We start from the raw sequence: 22,645 nt of genomic DNA on the forward strand, positions 1-22,645 counted from the left end.
AGATTACCCTTTTATATTATATATATATTATATATATATATATATATTATATATATATATTTTTTTTTTTTTTTTTTTTTTTTTTTTTTTTTTTTTTTGGTATCTACGGGTGTCCAGGTCAGCTTGCGCACACCTGAACTAGTCCACTAAATTATGGTCAGGTAAGCCTCTAGTAACTACCTCTTATTAGTAGTCGTGGGATTCCAACTAATAACTTTTTGAGTAATACACCTAAGAGTCACAAACGAGTCGTCAAGATACCTAGAGGTAGTTTATGTTATATTGATATGTTTGGTTGGAAGGATAAATTGGTGGGTATGTTATATAGATTACTAAATTGCCCTCCTTTTTAAATATTATTTTTTGAATAATTTTTTTAACCCCCGACATTTGAAATTTTGCTAAAACACCTCAGTCATATAAAACTTTAATTTGTAACAAAATCACCCCCACCCACCCCAAGCCACTGTCAAAAGCCAGCCACCATCACCGGCTGCCACCGACAGTCATCGAAATGGCACATGACCTGCCAGATCTGGCCAGCCGTACGCCAGCAAAGTCGTTTTCGACCATGGACCACTTCACGACCATGGATCTGGCCGAACCGACCAGATATGGCCGACCGTGCCCCATTTCGTTGACTTCCGATAGCGATTGCCAGGAGGTGTTATTAAAAGATTACCAAGATAATATGATTTTATACTTATTTTGTCCTTAATTAAATATCATTTTGAACACAATTGCCCTCAAATATCTACAAAATAACCATTAGCCCACACACCCTACATTTGAGAATTTAACTAAAACATCTTAGCCACAAAAAAATAAATAAATAAATAAATTTATAAGTTAACAAAATACCCCCAGCCACCCAAGACCGCCGATAACCGCCATATCAATGCACAACCGGCTAGGTCTGGCCAGTCGTGCATCGATCTAGCTATTTTCGACCAAATCGAAGGCCGAAAATGGTCAGATCCACGACGATCTGGCCAAAAACAGTCAAATCACGGCCAAAGATTTGAGGCTCCGTTTGGTACACTCTTTAAAGTACTATTCTAGTTTTCCCAATAAAGTTAAACAGAAAATTGGTCTTTGGTTCTCTTATTCTCAAAATATTATTCTATATTATTTAATTTCTTTTAAACCCCTTAAATTTGTTAATTTAACTAAACGCCCAAAAAAAATTTTAAAAATTGACAAAAACGCCACAGCAACCCACATTTACCAGATTCCAGTCACCATTGCCGGAAGCTGGTCGAAATCTGGTATAATGGCACACTACCAGCTAAATTTGGCCAGTAGTGCGCCGATCTTGCTTTTTCCGATCAAAGATCTGGCTGTTAACAGCCAGATCTTTAGCCGTAGCTAGCCGTCAACGATGACCGTATCTTTGGCGGTCGTTGACGACCAAATGCAGCTAGATCTGGCCATCAATGGCCAGATCCACCGTGGATCAGGCCGGAAAAGGCCATATCAGTGCACGACCGGCCAGATCCAGTCGGTTGTGAGCCGATACGACGACTCCAGCCACCCTCCAATGGTGGTGGGCAGTTGTTCGTATTTAATGGGTGGGTTGGGGTGTTTTTATTAATTTTTAATGTTTTATTATAGAGGTGTTTAGTAAATAAACAAACATAGAGGGGTATTTTTGTTAATTTCTAAATCTACATCGTAATACCCATCTAATTTTACTTATTTCAAACTATTATTTTAAAAAGTATCAGAATGATGAACCAAACGGAGCCTGACATTTTCATAACCAGTTGAAAACAACCTTACCGACACACGACCAGCCAAATCCGATCAGTTGTGTGTCATTCTAACGACTGCCAACAGTGGTGGCTAGTTGTCAGCAGTGGCATAGGGTGGGTGGGATGATTTTGCTACAAATTAAAATTTTATATAACTGGGGTGCTTTAGCAAAATTTCAAATGTAAAGGTTTAAAAAAAAGGATTCAAAAAAATAATAATAAAAATAATATTATATTAATATTTTAAGAGGAGAACAATTTAGTAATCTATATAACATACTCATCAATTTACCTCCCAACTAGACCTGACAAAACGGGTCCAAACCTGCAGGTCGGCCAATACCTGGATAAAAAATATAGGGTATGGGTCTAATAAATTGAACCCCTTTTTCATGGACTCGTACCCGACCCGACCCGTATACCTTACGGGTTATTGGGGTGAACCCGCGGGTACCCATTTTTGCAAATGGTAAAAACCAAAAAGTGACCCACTAACTTGCCCTAACTCATCTCTCTTGTGCCTGGCTGCCTCTGCTCTGCCTCTCATCTCTCTCGCGCCCGCCTCTCAATCTTCAACGAATCAACATAACATTCTTTCCCGCCTCTCAATCTCTGATCAGTCTTCGATTAATCGTCACTCGTCAGTCATCACCCATTAGTAAGGCAGTCACCTGATTCATTCATCCAGTCTGTCATTCCCATTCCCAGAAAGAAATTGTTGGGTGTGTGGGTTAGTTGGCAAGTGTTGCTTTAGGGATTTGTGTGCTAGCCTTTTGTTTCTTTGTAAAGTTCCCCTTTTATCTTCTTTCCCAGGGAGTGGTGTTGAAGAGTAGAGATGGTGTCTACTTGGTTTTAGGGAGGGCCTCTCTAGAGGATCTCTTTGGCTTTGATTTCCTCTCAGTTGGTTTTCGGTTGGTTGGGAGCGCTGTTGTGTTGTGTGTGTTCTTTGGGTGTGCCTTGGGATGTTGTGGGTTCCTTTCTTGGTAGTAAAAGGAAGCAATGTTTTAAAACCCAACCCGGGATGAAACACGGCAAAGCTTCTGGGTCCTAGGTTGACCGGTTGACAAAAATTTTTAAAATTCAGCAGATATACCCCTAAAAATTATGATAAGTCCCCATAAGTTTTAAATTTATCAAACACACCCCAACTGCAAATCGACCGACGACTGATTAGCGGCGGCGACACCCCAGATGCAACCCCAATTGTCCCTTGAGCCCATTTCCATCAAAATATACCTAAGATCTGGCCGAAATAGGTTCGATTTCGGCCAGATCTCACCGACGTCAACGTCGGCATTCCAGGCCAGATCCCATCGATTCCGGCAACAACAACCCTTCCCATCACCCCAGAATTACTCCCCTTTTCTTCCCAACCAAAACCCCCCTCACCCCACCCCCGTTAGCCTCGTAAATTGCCGAAAAAATCTCATCATTGCCGTTGCCAGTTTTGTTCGATTTCCGGTCGATTTACTCACAGGAAATCAAATCTTTCACCACCATTACATTCACCGGAAATAGCTCTTCAAAAGCCCCAACATTCCGACAGTTAATTGTTCGCCAATCATTGGCGAAAATCCTAGAGTATTGGATGAATAGGAAAAAATTAAACCCAGCCCGTTAAAGCTTCCGAGTCCCGGTTCAACCGACCGGGCCGGGCCGAGTTTTAAAACATTGGAAGGAAGTTTTTGGAGTGCTGTGGTCATTTTGAGTTTGGCTTTTTTTTGCTGCTGTCCTTGCCCTATGTTGTTTAATGGTATAGTGGGTTTTTTCGGTAATCTTGCCTACTATAGGTTCTTCTCCTGGGCTGTTGGGTTTTTGCTAGGTTTTTTCCTAGCTGTTTGTTCTTTTTTTGCTAACATAAGGTCTTGGTGAGTAGTTTCTTTACTGGCTATTCTGGTGTCTTGTTTGCTGCCGTCTGTGAGCTGGTTTGTGGTTGTGTGAAGGCTATTTCTGGCCTCCCCGTGGTGCTTTTGAGCTGCTGTGTCTGGGTTTTTTCAGTTGCTGCTCTTGCGTTGTGTTGCTGGTTTTGCTTGGCCTATCCAAAGGCTATTGTTAATACTTTTATTTTTATTGTATTTTAGCTATGTGGAGAGATTGAGATTAATGCAATTTTGATAAGCTGTCGAGCAATGTACATAGATTTTAAGCTTCTTTAATTTGCATTCTTTTAGTTGTATGAAGACTGAATTTACTTAGTAAGCGTTTATCATGAATGAAATGTCTCCAAAAATAGTTTGTATATACAATGAATCCCAGTTGAGGTATCATGGTCTGATTGGTTGCAATAGTTGCTTAATTTGGAATTTATGGATGTTATAAACCAAAAAGTTCTACAAATTTTATAACTGGATGAGATTTACATGCAATTAACGATCTCAAATGAATCAGCAATGTTATAGTTACCAAAAATGTACACTAAATTAAAATTGCAGGAATTTTAGGGGTGTAACTAGGTGGACCCGTATAGGGTAGGGTATGGATCCAATATTTTGGACCCGTATACCTCAACCCATATTGGGCCCGTACCCGTTTGGACCCCACCTGTACCTGACCCAACCACCCAGGTCTACTCCCAACCAAGCATATCAATATAACATACCCACCAATTTATTCTAACCTAACCAAACACATTTTTTTAAATATTCCTAGTAATCTTTAAAGTAATCTATCTTTCCATTAATATAACATTTCCAATAATATAACATTCCTTGAACCAAACGCACCTTAAGGGGTAAGATTATAACAAAAGTAAGATTATCAAGCAATCTTAAAATACCTAAAAAAATAGAAATAATCAGATTACCTCTTATATTACCAATAGTAATTACTATTGGTTTCAAAAGATTACCGAAATCTTATATTACTTGACAACCAAACGTGATAATCAAGTAATATAAGATAACATTACCTCATTAATGGGGGATTACCCCCAACCAAACACATATAAGTAACCCTCCAAGTTCTCACTCGGAGCAAATGAAACCCCTGCCTCAATGTCCTGCTTTTCATTCCATCTTGCACATTACATGCCTCCCACTGTAGAAACTTCCGTTGCCAATACTCAAGAAAAGATTAAATGTGTGCAAAGTAAAAGTCTTATGGTAGGAGATTGAAAATGAAAACCAAGCAACCATCAAATTAATGTAGGAGGTGTAATGGAGATCGGTATAAATCATCTAATTAGCCTGAAAGAAGGAAAATTATTCTTTGAACTTCTTTGATGAAATATTTACAAGCTTTGCACGTCGTGTTTTCTGATCCACCTCCACTTTGAGACCAAGTCCAGCAAGTTCAGGCACTTCAACAGACCCTTGAAGCTCCAAATCTATTACTGCTTGTTGGTTTTCTGCATTGCCTTCCAATAAATTCCTAACCGACCAAATGCCCCACTCCCTTAGAAATGGGTTATCTTCATCAGTAACACACTGCTGTAGTAGCAATAGAACCCCATTTCTCTCTCTAATTTCATCTTGTATATGCTTTCTTCGATATGCACAATTGCCAATTACAGCAACAATGTCTCTCCGGAATCCCATGTAGGGGCAGGTCTTGTAGGAGTGTGAGTTAGTCCCATCTTGATTCTCACTCAGTCTCATAGCTTTCCTGATTATTGCTGGAGGCTCGAGGTCACAAAGTAAACATAAGAGCAATTCAATGAGTCCAGAGGATTTTAGTGTATCAACAACATCAATAGAACCCTCAGAACTAGAACCTGCAGATCCCTCCAATGAGCAGATATCTCTCAAAATTGTGAGCGAGTATCCAAGAACATTGATTGCAGAAGAGGGCGTTGGAAGACTGAACTTGCCCTTTGAGGAAAAATCGACAGCCCTAATAGATCTCTTAAATATTTCTAGAACACTTAATGCGAAGTCAATGGGAATAATGATTTCTTCAATTCGTTCATTCACTATCTCCGATACAATTCTCAGAAGAAAAGCTTGCTCTGTAGAAAAGGTATTATCTATTAAGTTAGGATCTTCAAGTTGCACAGGGGCACTGACTTGGTATAGGTTGGAGAAAAATAGAGGAAAATGTATTTCTTCAACACATATTCTTGAAACAAGTAACTTCAACCAATCTTCTTTAAACCCAACTGGTGAGACAAAGAAGAAAATACAGGTAATCAGTACTTACTTTATCAGTAGCTAACTACAAACACCATTAAAACAAAACTGGATGGAGACAAATGCAATTTGAAGCTCATTGTACCTGAAGAAGCTGTGACCAAAATTTCTGTCATAATAGCAAACCCTTTTTCTTCACATAACTCCTGAAACAATCCAGCACTGCCATCACAACACACATATATAACCATACACAATGGATCACAAGTCTCCTGGCTTCGTACTTTAGCAAGAGTAACAAACTCATTTGGAAAGAACAGACTCCAAATAGCTCGCTGATGTCTTTCACCAGCCAACGAAACATTTGCCAAAACCTGTAAAGCCATACGAACGATCCCGCAATCTGCACCCGAATCAAGTCCTGTAAACCTCAGAATTGTTAAAACAACTCCAACTCCATTGCACTCAATAAACAAATTCTGATTGGTAATATCTCCAGCACAGAGGTTTCTAAGGAGCTTCAATGATAGTAAAAGATATTGACGACAAGAGGCATAGCAGATAGATTGAATAAGCCGAAGGACTGTTGGAAGGATATTCTTGGAAGCAAGGTCAGAGCGGCCAACTCCAGTTCTAGAAGATTCTACAAGAATTTCTAGGGTTTCTTTCAAAGAAGATGAGCTCGCAGCAGTTAATAATGGCTGGAGGACATCAACTGGCACAGGGATACCCAACAATGATACATCATCCGTGATATCACCCATAAATTAAACTGTAAGTAAAAGGTAATGACTTCAATCTTAATCACCAATAGATCCTGCAAAGAAGAATAGGAAAAGATCAGAAAATGATTTCATAATAATAAGGTTCGAAAAGATACCAATACAATCGATGAGAATAACTAAGTGTTACAATATCCAAAAAAATGAATAACTGAATGATTCGTAAGGATAACAAACAAAACTTCTCAACGAGAACTAACTTTTGACAAAATTTGATCAAAGTGTCATTGTACTATCGGAAATTGCTCACTTTCCCCTCTCATTCGTTTGCTTAATTTCATTAACTTCACAATTTATAGCAAATAATGTTAATCACCAGTGCCCCGTCAGATTACTAACAAACATATAAGAAAAAGGAAAAGAAACCAACATTCAATTTCTTAGCATCACGAATAAGTAAATGTTAATCTCTACAAAGCAGAATGGAAACTACAAGATTTCAGAAAAGCTTAAAAAAATACAATTGCATCAATATCAGCAGTATTTCTAGTTAAACGAATGAGAAAGTGAAAGTTACCTGGAGAGAAAGGGAGCTTTGAAGTAGGGTAAAGGGCTTAAACAAGAAATTTCGTGAGAAATAGCAGGTAATTGATCGAATGGGATGAGGAATTTATGCTACAGAGTACAGGGAGCGGGAGGAGGCAAGCAGGAGCCGACCTAAACCGGGTAAGGACTAGGCCCGTCAGACCGCCAATTTTTTTGCCCTTGTTTCTGGAAACTTCAATTCATTTCTAATACGGATTTCGAAATTCTTCCAGTATTTGTAGCACTATTTTAAAATGCGGAAAACGACTTCTACAGTTCCACCTATCCAAGGTTTGCCGAATGATGATTGGTACCTTAAAATAATAAAAGGTTTTAAAATAATAAATAGGTACTTTTATTAGTGAAAAGATTAGAATACCTTTTGAGAAATATTAGTCTATTTTCTTAATTACTTTAAACCCCTTAAGTTTATTAATTTTATCAAATACCCCTCTAAAAAAAGTTTAAAACTTAACAAAAAGACCCCTACTCAGTGCACTCACCCATACTTGTCAGATTTCAGCTACCACCGAATCTGTCACAGCGGTCTACGCTACCATTGGAAATAGCCGATAATTCACCGATCTGGCCTTTTTAGGCCAGATCTGACCGTCAACGGCAGCAATACTCCATCTTTGGCCGTCATTGACAGTCAACGATGGTCATTTCTTTGGCTGTCAATTTCCAACCAGATCTGGCCTTTTCACGTCAGATCTGGTCATGGATCTGACCGAAAAATGTCAGATCTGTGAATTATCAGCCATTTATGGTGGTGGCGAAAAGTGTTGTGACAGATTCTGGCTACTACCACCGGTGGCCGTCGGAATCTGGCAAGTATGGATGGGTGAAGGTGCTTTTGTTAATTTTTAAACTTTTTATGGGGGTATTTGATGGAATTAATAAACTTAAGCGGTCTAAATGTAATTAAAAAAATAGACTAATATTTCTCAAAATGTATTCTAGTCTTTTCACTAACGAAAGGTACTTGTTTATCGTTTTGAAACTTTTTGGATACCAATCATCGTTTCACCCAACCTTTGGTAGGTATAAGTCGTTTAGCCTTTTAAAATGTATAAAAATTCTTTTAATATGTTAATTATTGTATTTAGATATTCTAAATTTTCATATTTAAGTTGTAACACATTTAATTTCTATTATAATTTCAATATATATATATTTTGTTATTTTACATGTTGCAAGTACAATATTCTTAAAAAAAAAAAAAAAACATATTCCGAATTACAAAAAGCACGCAGAGTACTCGCGGTTTCAGCGCAAGTACGTAATTAGCATTTAGCACGCCCTTAGTCCTAAAGTTGAAGGTCAATATCGTAAAAGAATCCTGGCATCTTCAACTCCACGTGTCTTCTCGCAAATCGTTTCTGAGATCAGCTATTCACGAGATTCTGGTCCCTGCCCCATCATACTCACAATTCATAAAAGAGTCAAGACTCCCATAACTCGTACTGACTCACCAGTCACCTCACCTCAACCTCTGCTCTATCTTCTCTCCACCACTGGGCCAATCCTCTAACTCGACTCTCTCCTTTTATGGAACAAACTCAATCACTTACTTGCTCCAGCCTTCATCGCCGGGGTTGATTATGTTGAAATCTTGAAACCTTACTCTGTTGACTTCAACTTTCCACGATTTGGATGGCTAACCGCAATTGGATTGCTCTTTTTCTTACACTTTCTTGTTTGCTTCCTTCTCTTCACGCTAGTGCCGGTGATGCTGATCCGATTTACAAGTAAAGTTTTTCAACTCGCTTAGTTGCTTGTTGTTCCTTTTTTTTTTTTTTTTCCCTCGATATATTCAATTTTGCAGAAAAATTACTTTGCTTGTTTAGTTTTGTTATGAAGAGCTTGGAATATTATATTTATTGCTATTGTTTAGAATAATTTTAGATTCTTATTTTATTATAATGACTGTGGTCAGTATAGTTGAAGACTCTGGTTCTTTGCTAGAGATTCTAACGTAATTTGAGATATCTTGAAAATATTGAAAAATTTTGTGATAAGAATCTTCGGTTTTTAAGATTTTGTGAGATTAAGGATGGATTTTGGAGCGGTTTTGTTATTGTAGAAAATTTATCAAATAGTCAAATTTGCTTTTGTGCGCTATTAGTTGTGTTAGGTTGAAAGAGACAAAGGAAAAATGAATAAAAAAAAATTTATACTTATTTGTCCTTAATTAAAATCATTTTGAAAACAATTGCTCAAATATCTACCAAATAACCATTAGCCCACACCCTACATTTGAGAATTTAACTAAAACATCTTAGCCACAAAAAAATAAATAAATAAATAAATTTATAAGTTAACAAAATACCAGCCACCCAAGACCGCCGATAACCGCCATATCAATGCACAACCGGCTAGGTCTGGCAGTCGTGCATGATCTAGCTATTTTGACCAATCGAAGGCCGAAAATGGTCAGATCCACGACGATCTGGCCAAAACAGTCAAATCACGGCCAAAGATTTGAGGCTCCGTTTGGTACACTCTTTAAAGTACTATCTAGTTTTCCAATAAAGTTAAACAGAAAATGGTCTTTGGTTCTCTTATTCTCAAAATATTATTCTATATTATTTAATTTCTTTTAAACCCTAAATTTGTTAATTAACTAAACGCCCAAAAAAATTTTAAAATTGACAAAAACGCCACAGCAACCCACATTTACCAGATTCAGCACCATTGCCGGAAGCGGTCGAAATCTGGTATAATGGCACACTACCAGCTAAATTTGGCCAGTAGTGCGCCGACTTGCTTTTCCGATCAAAGATCTGCTGTTAACAGCCAGATCTTTAGCCGTAGCTAGCCGTCAACGATGAACGTATCTTTGGCGGTCGTTGACGACCAAATGCAGCTAGATCTGGCCATCAATGGCCAGATCCACGTGGATCAGGCCGGAAAAGGCCATATCAGTGCACGACCGGCCAGATCCAGTCGGTTGTGAGCCGATACGACGACTCCAGCCACCCTCCAATGGTGGGTGGGCAGTTGTTGTATTTAATGGGTGGGTTGGGGTGTTTTTATTAATTTTATGTTTTATTATAGAGGTGTTTAGTAAATAAACAAACATAGAGGGGTATTTTTGTTAATTTCTAAATTACATCGTATACCCATCTAATTTTACTTATTTCAAACTATATTTTAAAAAGATAAGAATGTGAACCAAACGGAGCCTGACATTTTCATAACCAGTTGAAAACAACCTTACCGACACAGACCAGCCAAATCGATCAGTTGTGTGTCATTCTAACGACTGCCAACAGTGGGGGCTAGTTGTCAGCAGTGGCATAGGGTGGGTGGGATGATTTTGCTACAAATAAAATTTATAACTGGGGTGCTTTAGCAAAATTTCAAATGTAAAGGTTTAAAAAAAAGGATTCAAAAAAATAATAATAAAAAATATTATATTAATATTTAAGAGGAGAACAATTTAGTATCTATAAACATACTCATCAATTTACCCAACTAGACCTGACAAAAGGGTCCAAACCTGCAGGTCGGCCAATACCGGATAAAAAATATAGGGTATGGGTCAATAAAATTGAACCCCTTTTTCATGGACTGTACCCGACCCGACCCGTATACCTTACGGGTTATTGGGGTGAACCCGCGGTACCCATTTTTGCAAATGGTAAAAACCAAAAAGTGACCCACTAATTGCCCTAACTCATCTCTCTGTGCCTGGCTGCCCTGCTCTGCTCTCATCTCTCTCGCGCCCGCCTCTCAATCTTCACGAATCAACAAACATTCTTTCCGCTCTCAATCTCTGATCAGTCTTCGATTAATCGTCACTCGTCAGTCATCACCCATTAGTAAGGCAGTCACCTGATTCATTCATCCAGTCTGTCATTCCCATTCCCAGAAAGAAATTGTTGGGTGTGTGGGTTAGTTGGCAAGTGTTGCTTAGGGATTTGTGTGCAGCCTTTGTGTCTTGTAAAGTTCCCCTTTATCTCTTTCCAGGGAGTGGTGTTGAGAGTAGAGATGGTGTCTACTTGGTTTTAGGGAGGGCTCTCTAGAGGATCTCTTTGGCTTTGATTTCCCTCAGTTGGTTTTCGGTTGGTTGGGAGCGCTGTTGTGTTGTGTGTGTTCTTTGGGTGTGCCTTGGGATGTTGTGGGTTCCTTTCTGGTAGAAAGGAAGCAATGTTTTAAAACCCAACCCGGATGAAACACGGCAAAGCTTCTGGGTCCTAGGTTGAACGGTTGACAAAAATTTTTAAAATTCAGCAGATATACCCCTAAAAATTTGATAAGTCCCCAAAGTTTTAAATTTATCAAACACACCCCAACTGCAAATCGACCGACGACTGATTGCGGCGGGACACCCCAGATGCAACCCCAATTGTCCCTTGAGCCCATTTCCATCAAATATAACTAAGATCTGGCCGAAATAGGTTCGATTTCGGCCAGATCTCACCGACGTCAACGTCGGCATTCAGGCCGATCCATCGATTCCGGCAAACACAACCCTTCCCATCACCCAGAATTACTCCCTTTTCTTCCCAACCAAAACCCCCTCACCCCACCCCGGTAGCCTCGTAAATTGCCGAAAAATCTCATCATTGCCGTTGCCAGTTTTGTTCGATTTCCGTCGATTTACTCACAGGAAATCAAATCTTTCAACACATTACATTCACGGAAATAGCTCTTCAAAAGCCCCAACATTCCGACAGTTAATTGTTCGCCAATCATTGGCGAAATCCTAGAGATTGGATGAATAGGAAAAAATAAACCCAGCCCGTTAAAGCTTCCGAGTCGGTTCAACGACGGGCCGGGCGAGTTTTAAAACATTGGAAGGAAGTTTTTGGAGTGCTGTGGTCATTTTGAGTTTGGCTTTTTTTTGCTGCTGTCCTTGCCCTATGTTGTTTAATGGTATAGTGGGTTTTTTCGGTAATCTTGCCTACTATAGGTTCTTTCGGGTGTTGGGTTTTTGCTAGTTGTTTCCTGTTTGTTCTTTTTTGTAACATAGGTTGGGAGTAGTTTCTTTATGCTGTGTATGCCGTTCTTTTGTGTTGGTGTCTTGTTTGCTGCCGTCTGTGAGCTGGTTTGTGGTGTGTGAAGGCTATTTCTGGCCTCCCGTGGTGCTTTTGAGCTGCTGTGTCTGGGTTTTTTCAGTTGCTGCTCTTGCGTTGTGTGCTGGTTTTGCTTGGCCTATCCAAAGGCTATTGTTAATACTTTATTTTTATTGTATTTTAGTATGTGGAGAGATTGAGATTAATGCAATTTGATAAGCTGTCGAGCAATGTACATAGATTTTAAGCTTCTTTAATTTGCATTTTAGTGTATGAAGACTGAATTACTTAGTAAGCGTTTATCATGAATGAAATGTCTCCAAAAATAGTTTGTTATACAATGAATCCCAGTTGAGGTATCATGGTCTGATTGGTTGCAATAGTTGCTTAATTTGGAATTTATGGATGTTATAAACCAAAAAGTTCTACAATTTTATAACTGGATGAGATTTACATGCAATTAACGATCTCAAATGAATCAGCAATGTTATAGTTACCAAAAATGTACACTAAATTAAAATTGCAGGAATTTTAGGGGTGTAACTAGGTGGACGTATAGGGTAGGGTATGGATCCATATTTGGACCGTATACCTCAACCCTATTGGGCGTACCGTTTGGACCCCACCTGTACCGACAACCACCCAGGTTACTCCCAACCAAGCATATCAATATACATACCACAATTTATTCTAACCTAACCAAACACATTTTTTAATATTCCTAGTAATCTTTAAAGTATCTATCTTTCATTATAAAACATTTCCAATAATATAACATTCTTGAACCAAAGCACCTTAAGGGGTAAGTTAAAAAAGTAAGATTATCAACAATCTTAAAATACCTAAAAAATAGAATATAATTACTTTATATTACCAATAGTAATTACTATTGGTTTCAAAGATTACCGAAATCTTATATTACTTGACAACCAAACGTGATAATCAAGTAATATAAGATAACCTTACCATTATGGGGATTACCCCAACCAAACACACTAAGTAACCCTCCAAGTTCTCACTGGACAAATGAAACCCCTGCTCAATGTCCTGCTTTTCATCCATCTTGCACATTACATGCCTCCCTGTAGAAAATTCCGTTGCCAATCTCAAGAAAAGATTAAATGTGTGCAAAGTAAAGTCTTATGGTAGGAGATTGAAAATGAAAACCAAGCAACCATCAAATTAATGTAGGAGGTGTAATGGAGATCGTATAAATCATCTAATTAGCCTGAAAGAAGGAAAATTATTCTTTGAACTTCTTTGATGAAATATTTACAAGCTTTGCACGTCGTGTTTTCTGATCCACCTCCTTTGAGACCAGTCCAGCAAGTTCAGGCACTTCAACAGACCCTTGAAGCTCCAAATCTATTACTGCTTGTTGGTTTTCTGCATTGCCTTCCAATAAATTCCTAACCGACCAAATGCCCCACTCCCTTAGAAATGGGTTATCTTCATCAGTAACACACTGCTGTAGTAGCAATAGAACCCCATTTCTCTCTCTAATTTCATCTTGTATATGCTTTTCGATATGCACACAATTGCCAATTACAGCAACAAGTCTCTCCGAATCCCATGTAGGGGCAGGTCTTGTAGGAGTGTGAGTTGTCCCATCTGATTCTCACTCAGTCTCATAGCTTTCTGATTATGCTGGAGGCTCGAGGTCACAAAGTAAACATAAGAGCAATTCAATGAGTCCAGAGGATTTGTGTATCAACAACATCAATGAAACCTCAGAACTAGAACCTGCAATCCCTCCAATGAGCAGATATCTCAAAATTGTGAGCGAGTATCCAAGAACATTGATTGCGAAGAGGGCGTTGGAAGACTGAACTTGCCCTTTGAGGAAAAATCGACAGCCCTAATAGATCTCTTAAATTTCTAGAACACTTAATGCGAAGTCAATGGGAATAATGATTTCTTCAATTCGTTCATCACTATCTCCGATACAATTCTCAGAAGAAAAGCTTGCTCTGTAGAAAAGGTATTATTATTAAGTTAGGATTCAGTTGCACAGGGGCACTGACTGGTATAGGTGTGGAGAAAAAATAGAGGAAAATGTATTTCTTCAACACATTCTTGAAACAAGTAACTTCAACCAATCTTCTTTAAACCAACTGGTGAGACAAAGAAGAAAAACAGGTAATCAGTACTTACTTATCAGTGCTAACTACAAACACCATTAAAACAAAACTGGATGGAGACAAATGCAATTTGAAGCTCATTGTACCTGAAGAAGCTGTGACCAAAATTTCTGTCATAATAGCAAACCCTTTTTTCACATAACTCCGAAACAATCCAGCACTGCCATCACAACACACATATATAACCATACACAATGGATCACAAGTCTCCTGGCTTCGTACTTTAGCAAGAGTGACAAACTCATTTGGAAAGAACAGACCCAAATAGCTCGCTGATGTCTTTCACCAGCCAACGAAACATTGCCAAAACCGTAAACCATACGAACGATCCCAATCTGCACCAGAATCAAGTCCTGTAACTCAGATGTGTTAAAACAACTCCAACTCCATTGCACTCAATAAAAAAATCTGATTGGTAATTCTCCAGCACAGAGGTTTCTAAGGAGCTTCAATGATAGTAAAGATATTGACGACAAGAGGCATAGCAGATAGATTGAATAAGCCGAAGGACTGTTGGAAGGATATTCTTGGAAGCAAGGTCAGAGCGGCCAACTCCAGTTCTAGAAGATTCTACAAGAATTTCTAGGGTTTCTTTCAAAGAAGAGAGCTCGCAGCAGTTATAATGGCTGAGGACATCAACTGGCAAGGGATACCCAACAATGATCATCATCCGTATATCACCATAAATTAAACGTAAGTAAAGGTAATGACTTCAATCTTAATCACCAATAGATCCTGCAAAGAAGAATAGGAAAAGATCAGAAAATGATTTCATATAATAAGGTTCGAAAAGATACCAATACAATCGATGAGAATAACTAAGTGTGACAATATCCAAAAAAATGAAAACCGAATGATTCGTAAGGATAACAAACAAAACTTCTCAACGAGAACTAGACTGGTACATTTTAGTATTTTACACCAACTGAAGAATATTTGTTAAATCATTTTCCGATTTAATTTCAAAAATTGTTTAATTATTCTCTGGGAAATCATAATCAAATTATACCTCAAAAATCTAGATTGTAGCATTACTTATAAGCATATCATCACCTAAAAGTAGTTATGAGTTATGTGAAATATAAAATGTTCTAATGAGTAAACGACATGTTTCCACCTAAAGAGTAGCAAAATTTTAAGTTTCCATCATTAGTTTTATTTATTCTAGGTTCTCACCCTTAAATTAAAAGAAAATTATTTACTCTAACGTAAAAACAGTAAAATGGTAATTTGGATTGCATTGAATCTTAAATCAAAATAAAAATTTCAACATAACCCTTTACATCTCAAATTTCTTTCACAAACACCCCTCATCACTTCTCTCCCTCGCGACAGTCGTAAAAAATTAGATCTGGCCAAATTCCGTCACTGCTGGACATCACTGCCACCACCACTAGCTTCCCCCACTCATCCCCAACAAAACTCATCCATCCCCCAGCCTCGTCCGCCTCCATTTTGGCTAAATCTAAATATTTTCTCCTTGATTTTTCTGACAATTTCCCTCCTACCGACTGTCAGAAAAATCAAAATTTAGCCAGATTCCAATGCCGTTTGAAATCATCGCCACCACTACTAGTTTCCTCCACTCATCCCTTACAAAACCTATCCATCTCCCAGCCTCGTCCACCTCCATTTTGGCCAGATCTAAGCCTTTTCTCCGTGACTTTCCCCTCCCCTGCGGCTATTGGAAACACCCAGATCTATTCAGATTCTGGCACCATTTGACATCACCGCCACCACCACTAGCTTCCTCCACTCATCCCTGACAAACCTATCCATTCCCCAGCTACGTCCGCCTCCATTTTCGCTTGATTTGAGCCTTCTATCCACGATTTTCCCTTCCCTCGCAGCTGCCGGAAAAATCCAGATCTAACCATATTCTAGTGTCGTTTGACATCACTGTCACCACCACTACCTTCCCCCACTCATCCCAAACAAAACCCATCCATCTCCTAGCCTTGTCCGCCTTGGTCAGATTTAGGCCTTTTCTCACGATTTTCCCCTCCCTTGCGGTTGCCGAAAAAATCCAAATTTATTTGGGGTTAAAAAGTAATTTACTAATTTATTTGTAAGGATAGTTTTGCAATAATACTCTCCATATTGTATTAGAACCCAAAAATCATTAATGGTGTTAATTTAAGGGTGAGAATATGAGATAAATGAAACCAGGTGTGGGAACTTAAATTTTTGCTAATCTTTGGGTGGGAACATGTCGTTTACTCTGTTCTAAAAAATGATAAGAAATTTCACTGAATGTTAAATCACTCCCATAGATTCAACAAAATAGGTGAGATTATACAATGTGAGTAATCATTAATCAAAAAGCAGTAAATAAGACATTGTTTAGCTTCAAGCGTAACCGTCTCTCATTTGTTGTGCCTTACATCAAAGTTCTGGTTAAATAATTCAAGTGTACAAGTAGAAAAAACATATCCACGGTTAAAGATTTTGAGAGTATTTCGTTAAAAGAATGTTGTATTTACTGAAAATGTTATATTAATAAAAAAAAAAAAAAAATATATATATTATTATATATATATTTTTTTTTTTTTTTTTTTTTTTTTTTGGTATCCGAAGGTGCTCGGGTCAGCTTGCGCACACCTGAACTAGTCCCTTAGGACCTTGAAGTTAATGGTCAGATAAGCCTCCAATAACTACCTCTTATCAGTAGTCGTGAGATTCGAACTAATAACATTTTGAGTAATATACCCAAGAGTCACAAACGAACCCTCAAGCTACCTAGAGGTAGTTTATGTTATATTGATATGTTTGGTTAGAATGATAAATTAGTGGGTATGTTATATATATTACTAAATTGCCCTCCTTTTTAAATATTATTTTTATTATTATTTTTTGAATAATTTTTTTAACCCCCTACATTTGAAATTTTACTAAAACACCCCAGCCATATAAAACTTTAATTTATAACAAAATCACCCCAAGCCACTGTCGAAAGCCAGCCACCATCACCAGCCACCACCGACAGTCGTCGAAATGGCACATGACCTATCAGATCTGGCCAGCCATGCGCCGACAAAGTCGTTTTTGGCCAGGGACCGCTTCACGACCATAAATTTGGCCAAACCGACTAGATATGGTCGACTGTGCCCCATTTCGTTGACTTCCGATGGCGATCGGCGATGGGGCTAATGGCCGATGAAAATCTTGGATGGCTAAGGTGGTGGCTATGGTCTTGGGTAATTTGATTGAAGTACAAGGGTAGTTCTGTCTTAAAAATCCTGAATATGAGGTTAAAATTGTCCATAAATTTATTATAAACTATTTAGACAACAAGGGTATTATTGTCTTAAAATTTTATTAATAAGGATGCATTTGGTTAAGTGTCATATAAGATTAGTCCGATAATCTTAATTTAATTTTGAAGATTTTCTTGTTTGGTTTGCAAGTAATAAAATATTATAATAATTTTTTATTGCAAATAGTATTTACCATTGGTAATATATAGAGTAATCGAATTACCTTATTAGGAAATGTTATTAAAAGATTACCAAGATAATTTGATTTTATACTTATTTTATCATTAATTAAATATCATTTTGAACATAATTCCCCTCAAATATTTACAAAATAACCATTAGCTCATACCCCATATATTTAAGAATTTAACTAAAACACCTTAGCCACAAAAAAAAAAAAAAAAAAAAAATTAATAAAATAAAATTATAAGTTCACAAAATATCCCCAATCACCCAAGACCGACGACGACCGGCATATCAATGCAGAGTCAGCTAGTTCTGGCCAGCCATGCATCGATCTAGCTATTTTCGACCATCTAGCCAAAAACAGTCAAATCACGACCAAAGATCTAACATTTTCATAGCCAACTGAAAACAACCTTACCGACACACGATCGGCCAAATCCGATTGATCGTGAGTAATTCTAACAATTGTTAGCGTTGGTGGCTAGTTGTCGGCAATAGCATAAGATGGGTGGGGTGATTTTGCTACAAATTAAAGTTTTATATAACTTGAGTGTTTTAGTAAAATTTCAAATGTAGGAGTTTAAATAAATGATTCAAATAATAATAATAATTATTATTATTATATTGATATTTTAAAAGGAGGACAATTTAGTAATCTATATAATATACTCATTCATTTACCTCCGAACCAAACATATCAATATAACATACCCACTAATTTATTCCAACCTAACCAAACATATTTCCCTAAATATTTTTAGTAATCTTTAAGGTAATCTATCTTTTCATTAATATAACATTTCCAATAATATAACATTCCTTGAACCAAATGCACCTTAAGGGGTAACAAAAGTAAGATTACCAAATAATCTTAAAATACCTAAGAAAATGGAGGTAATTATATTACCAATAGTAATTACTATTGGTTTCGGAAGATTACCGAAATCTTATATTACTTGACAACCAAACGTGATAATCAAATAATATAAAATAACATACCTTATTAATAGGGGATTACTCCCAACCAAACACACCCTATATAAGTAACCCTCCAAGTTCTCACTTGGAACAAATGAAACCCCTGCCTCAATGTCCTGCTTGTCGTTCCATCTTGCACATTAAATGCCTCACTGTAGAAACTTCCGTTGCCAATACTCAAGAAAAGATTAAATGTGTGCAAAGTAGAAGTCTTCTGGTAGGAGATTGAAAATGAAACCAAGCAACCATCAAATTAATGTAGGAGGTGTAATGGAGATCAGTATAAATCATCTAATTAGCCTGAAAGAAGGAAAATTATTCTTTGAACTTTTTTGATGAAATATTTACAAGCTTTGCACGTCGTGTTTTCTGATCCACCTCCACTTTGAGACCAAGTCCAGCAAGTTCAGGCACTTCAACAGACCCTTGAAGCTCCAAATCTATTACTGCTTGTTGGTTTTCTGCATTGCCTTCCAATAAGTTCCTAACCGACCAAATGCCCCACTCCCTTAGAAATGGGTTATCTTCATCAGTAACACACTGCTGTAGTAGCAATAGAACCCCATTTCTCTCTCTAATTTCATCTTGTATATGCTTTCTTTGATACACACAATTGCCAATTACAGCAACAACGTCTCTCCGGAATCCCATGTAGGGGCAGGTCTTGTAGCAGTGTGAGCTAGTCCCATCCTGATTCTCACTCAGTCTCATAGCTTTCCTGATTATTGCTGGAGGCTCGAGGTCACAAAGTAAACATAAGAGCAATTCAATGAGTCCAGAGGATTTTAGTGTATCAACAACATCAACAGAACCCTCAGAACTAGAACCTGCAAATCCCTCCAATGAGCAGATATCTCTTAAAATTGTGAGCGAGTATCCAAGAACATTGATTGCGGAAGAGGGCGTTGGAAGACTGAACTTGCCCTTTGAGGAAAAATCAACAGCCCTAATAGATCTCTTAAACATTTCTAGAACACTTAATGCGAAGTCAATGGGAATAATGATTTCTTCAATTCGTTCATTCACTATCTCCGATACAATTCTCAGAAGAAAAGCTTGCTCTGTAGAAAAGGTATTATCTATTAAGTTAGGATCTTCAAGTTGCACAGGGGCACTGACTTGGTATAGGTTGGAGAACAATAGAGGAAAATGTATTTCTTCAACACATATTCTTGAAACAAGTAACTTCAACCAATCTTCTTTAAAACCAACTGGTGAGACAAAGAAGAAAATACAGGTAATCAGTACTTACTTTATCGGTAGCTAACTACAAACACCATTAAAACAAAACTGGATGGAGACTAAGAAAAATGCAATTTGAAGCTCATTGTACCTGAAGAAGCTGTGACCAAAATTTCTGTCATAATAGGCAACCCTTTTTCTCCACATAACTCCGGAAACAATCCAGCACTGCCATCACAACACACATATATAACCATACACAATGGATCACAAGTCTCCTGGCTTCGTACTTTAGCAAGAGTGACAAACTCATTTGGAAAGAACAGACCCCAAATAGCTCGCTGATGTCTTTCACCAGCCAACGAAACATTTGCCAAAACCTGTAAAGCCATACGAACGATCCCGCAATCTGCACCCGAATCAAGTCCTGTAAACCTCAGAATTGTTAAAACAACTCCAACTCCATTGCACTCAATAAACAAATTCTGATTGGTAATATCTCCAGCACAGAGGTTTCTAAGGAGCTTCAATGATAGTAAAAGATATTGACGACAAGAGGCATAGCAGATAGATTGAATAAGCCGAAGGACTGTTGGAAGGATATTCTTGGAAGCAAGGTCAGAGCGGCCAACTCCAGTTCTAGAAGATTCTACAAGAATTTCTAGGGTTTCTTTCAAAGAAGATGAGCTCGCAGCAGTTAATAATGGCTGGAGGACATCAACTGGCACAGGGATACCCAACAATGATACATCATCCGTGATATCACCCATAAATTAAACTGTAAGTAAAAGGTAATGACTTCAATCTTAATCACCAATAGATCCTGCAAAGAAGAATAGGAAAAGATCAGAAAATGATTTCATAATAATAAGGTTCGAAAAGATACCAATACAATCGATGAGAATAACTAAGTGTTACAATATCCAAAAAAATGAATAACTGAATGATTCGTAAGGATAACAAACAAAACTTCTCAACGAGAACTAACTTTTGACAAAATTTGATCAAAGTGTCATTGTACTATCGGAAATTGCTCACTTTCCCCTCTCATTCGTTTGCTTAATTTCATTAACTTCACAATTTATAGCAAATAATGTTAATCACCAGTGCCCCGTCAGATTACTAACAAACATATAAGAAAAAGGAAAAGAAACCAACATTCAATTTCTTAGCATCACGAATAAGTAAATGTTAATCTCTACAAAGCAGAATGGAAACTACAAGATTTCAGAAAAGCTTAAAAAAATACAATTGCATCAATATCAGCAGTATTTCTCAGTAAACCCAATAAAAACTGAAACAGTTTTTCTAGTTAAACGAATGAGAAAGCGAAAATTACCTGGAGAGAAAGGAAGCTTTGAAGTAGGGTAACGGGCTTAAACAAGAAATTTCGTGAGAAATAGCAGGTAGTTGATCGAATGGGATTAGGAATTTATACTACAGAGAGCGGGAGGAGGCAAGCAAGAGCCGACCTAAACCGGGTAAGGACTAGGCCCGTCAGACCGCCAAGCTTTGAAGGCTAGCATTACTCTTTTTTCTGGAAACTTCAATTCATTTTTAATACGGATTTCGAAATTCTTCCAGTATTTGTAACACTATTTTAAAATGTATAAAAATTCTTATAATATGTTAGTGTGCGTTTGATTTATTATTTAGATAAAATTTTGGGGATAATATTAGACAGTTAGATACGATTATGATTATGAGAATAGAATTTGCAGAATATGTGTTTGGTAAAGTATTTTGACTTTGATATTTGTGTTGAATATTTGATTAATATATTTTTTATAAATGATTTATTAATATAATATTTTGTTGCATTTTGTTAAAATAATGTATTATTATATATATAACTTATCAAATTATATTTTAATAATACTAAATATTTTATTGGTAATTTTGTCACCCGTAGATATTAAAAAACAAAAATTCATATTAATTTCAAGTACTAATCCAACTGTTTAAAAACATCACATTAATACATATATGATAAAAGTACTAATTATAACTCTTACAATCATTATTACATGTATACTCCATTAACAACTATGACATGGTCCACTGTGCCGTCCACAGTGCATTCGTTATGTTATCCCGTACAGTCATCATGTTGTCTATAATACCTTATTGCGGTTGACTCGGTCCTTCTCCATTTCGGTCATATTCTGCCCCATTTTGACGATCATAATATACTTGCTCATTACCCGTACTATTATTGGTTTGTTCGAAGATACGGTCGTCCATATTGTACATTCAGATAAAATTATGAAGTACACAACATGCCATAACAATCTTCCCTTGTTTGTCCGGCGGGTAATTGTTCATTCTATTTAGAATATTGAACTGTCTTTTCAAAACACCAAAGGTTCTCTCGATAACATTGCGGAGTGAAGCATGTCTGTAATTAAACAACTCTTGTGACCCCCTTCGGTTACGGCGGTGATCAGAAATATGGTAAGCCACTCGCCTATGAGGGGCGAGGAACCCATCTCTATTTGGATACCCCGCATCAACCAAATAGTATTTCCCTATAATAATATCAGACATTTTATTTGAATTACAGGGCCTCAACAATGGAGATAATACGCTATAATACGTCAAGAAAATACTTATACCTGGTGGAGGATGTGGGAATCCAGAATTAGGATCGTCAATAATTGAATTTAAAACTCTTGAATCATGCATAGATCCTTCCCATCTAGTAACGACATAAATGAACATCATGTTAAAGTCGCATACAGCCATTACA

The 22,645-nt window shown here is 37.4% G+C and overlaps 2 protein-coding genes and 1 pseudogene across 4 annotated transcripts; all 3 read right to left on the bottom strand.

Moving 5' to 3' along the window:
- Positions 1–4,863: 4,863 nt before the first annotated feature.
- LOC116138975 (ataxin-10-like) lies at positions 4,864–7,330 on the bottom strand. Of its 3 annotated transcripts, XM_031424648.1 has the most exons (4): positions 7,121–7,330; positions 6,106–6,638; positions 5,967–6,027; positions 4,864–5,850 (listed from the first exon to the last, which is right to left on the bottom strand). In XM_031424648.1, the coding sequence occupies exons 2-4, from the start codon at positions 6,583–6,585 to the stop codon at positions 4,955–4,957; spliced, it is 1,437 nt and encodes a 478-aa protein (XP_031280508.1). In that variant the 5' UTR covers positions 6,586–6,638; positions 7,121–7,330; the 3' UTR covers positions 4,864–4,954. The 3 variants fall into 3 exon arrangements, with proteins under 3 accessions (XP_031280508.1, XP_031280506.1, XP_031280507.1); XM_031424646.1 differs by having other exon boundaries at positions 5,967–6,638; XM_031424647.1 differs by lacking the exon at positions 7,121–7,330 and adding an exon at positions 6,804–6,852 and having other exon boundaries at positions 5,967–6,638.
- Positions 7,331–13,395: 6,065 nt separating this feature from the next.
- On the bottom strand, positions 13,396–14,963 carry LOC116138957 (annotated as a pseudogene).
- A 3,995-nt stretch (positions 14,964–18,958) lies between these two features.
- Positions 18,959–20,940, bottom strand: LOC116138994 (ataxin-10-like). Its single transcript, XM_031424671.1, has 3 exons — positions 20,885–20,940; positions 20,048–20,719; positions 18,959–19,925 (listed from the first exon to the last, which is right to left on the bottom strand). Exons 2-3 carry the CDS (start codon positions 20,664–20,666, stop codon positions 19,030–19,032), a joined length of 1,515 nt encoding a protein of 504 aa, XP_031280531.1. The 5' UTR covers positions 20,667–20,719; positions 20,885–20,940; the 3' UTR covers positions 18,959–19,029.
- Positions 20,941–22,645: the final 1,705 nt, after the last annotated feature.

This window comes from Pistacia vera, unplaced genomic scaffold, assembly GCF_008641045.1.
Source record: "Pistacia vera cultivar Batoury unplaced genomic scaffold, PisVer_v2 Contig345, whole genome shotgun sequence".
NCBI lineage: Eukaryota > Viridiplantae > Streptophyta > Magnoliopsida > Sapindales > Anacardiaceae > Pistacia > Pistacia vera.

Excerpts from the sequence above, each read along its gene's own strand:
- LOC116138975 (XM_031424646.1), bottom strand. The coding sequence starts at position 6,585 with ATGGGTGATATCACGGATGATGTATCATTGTTGGGTATCCCTGTGCCA. Across the intron at positions 5,851-5,966 it reads TTTGGTCACAGCTTCTTCAG|TTGGGTTTAAAGAAGATTGG; the intron begins GTACAATGAGCT and ends TTGTCTCACCAG.
- LOC116138994 (XM_031424671.1), bottom strand. The coding sequence starts at position 20,666 with ATGGGTGATATCACGGATGATGTATCATTGTTGGGTATCCCTGTGCCA. Across the intron at positions 19,926-20,047 it reads TTTGGTCACAGCTTCTTCAG|TTGGTTTTAAAGAAGATTGG; the intron begins GTACAATGAGCT and ends TTGTCTCACCAG.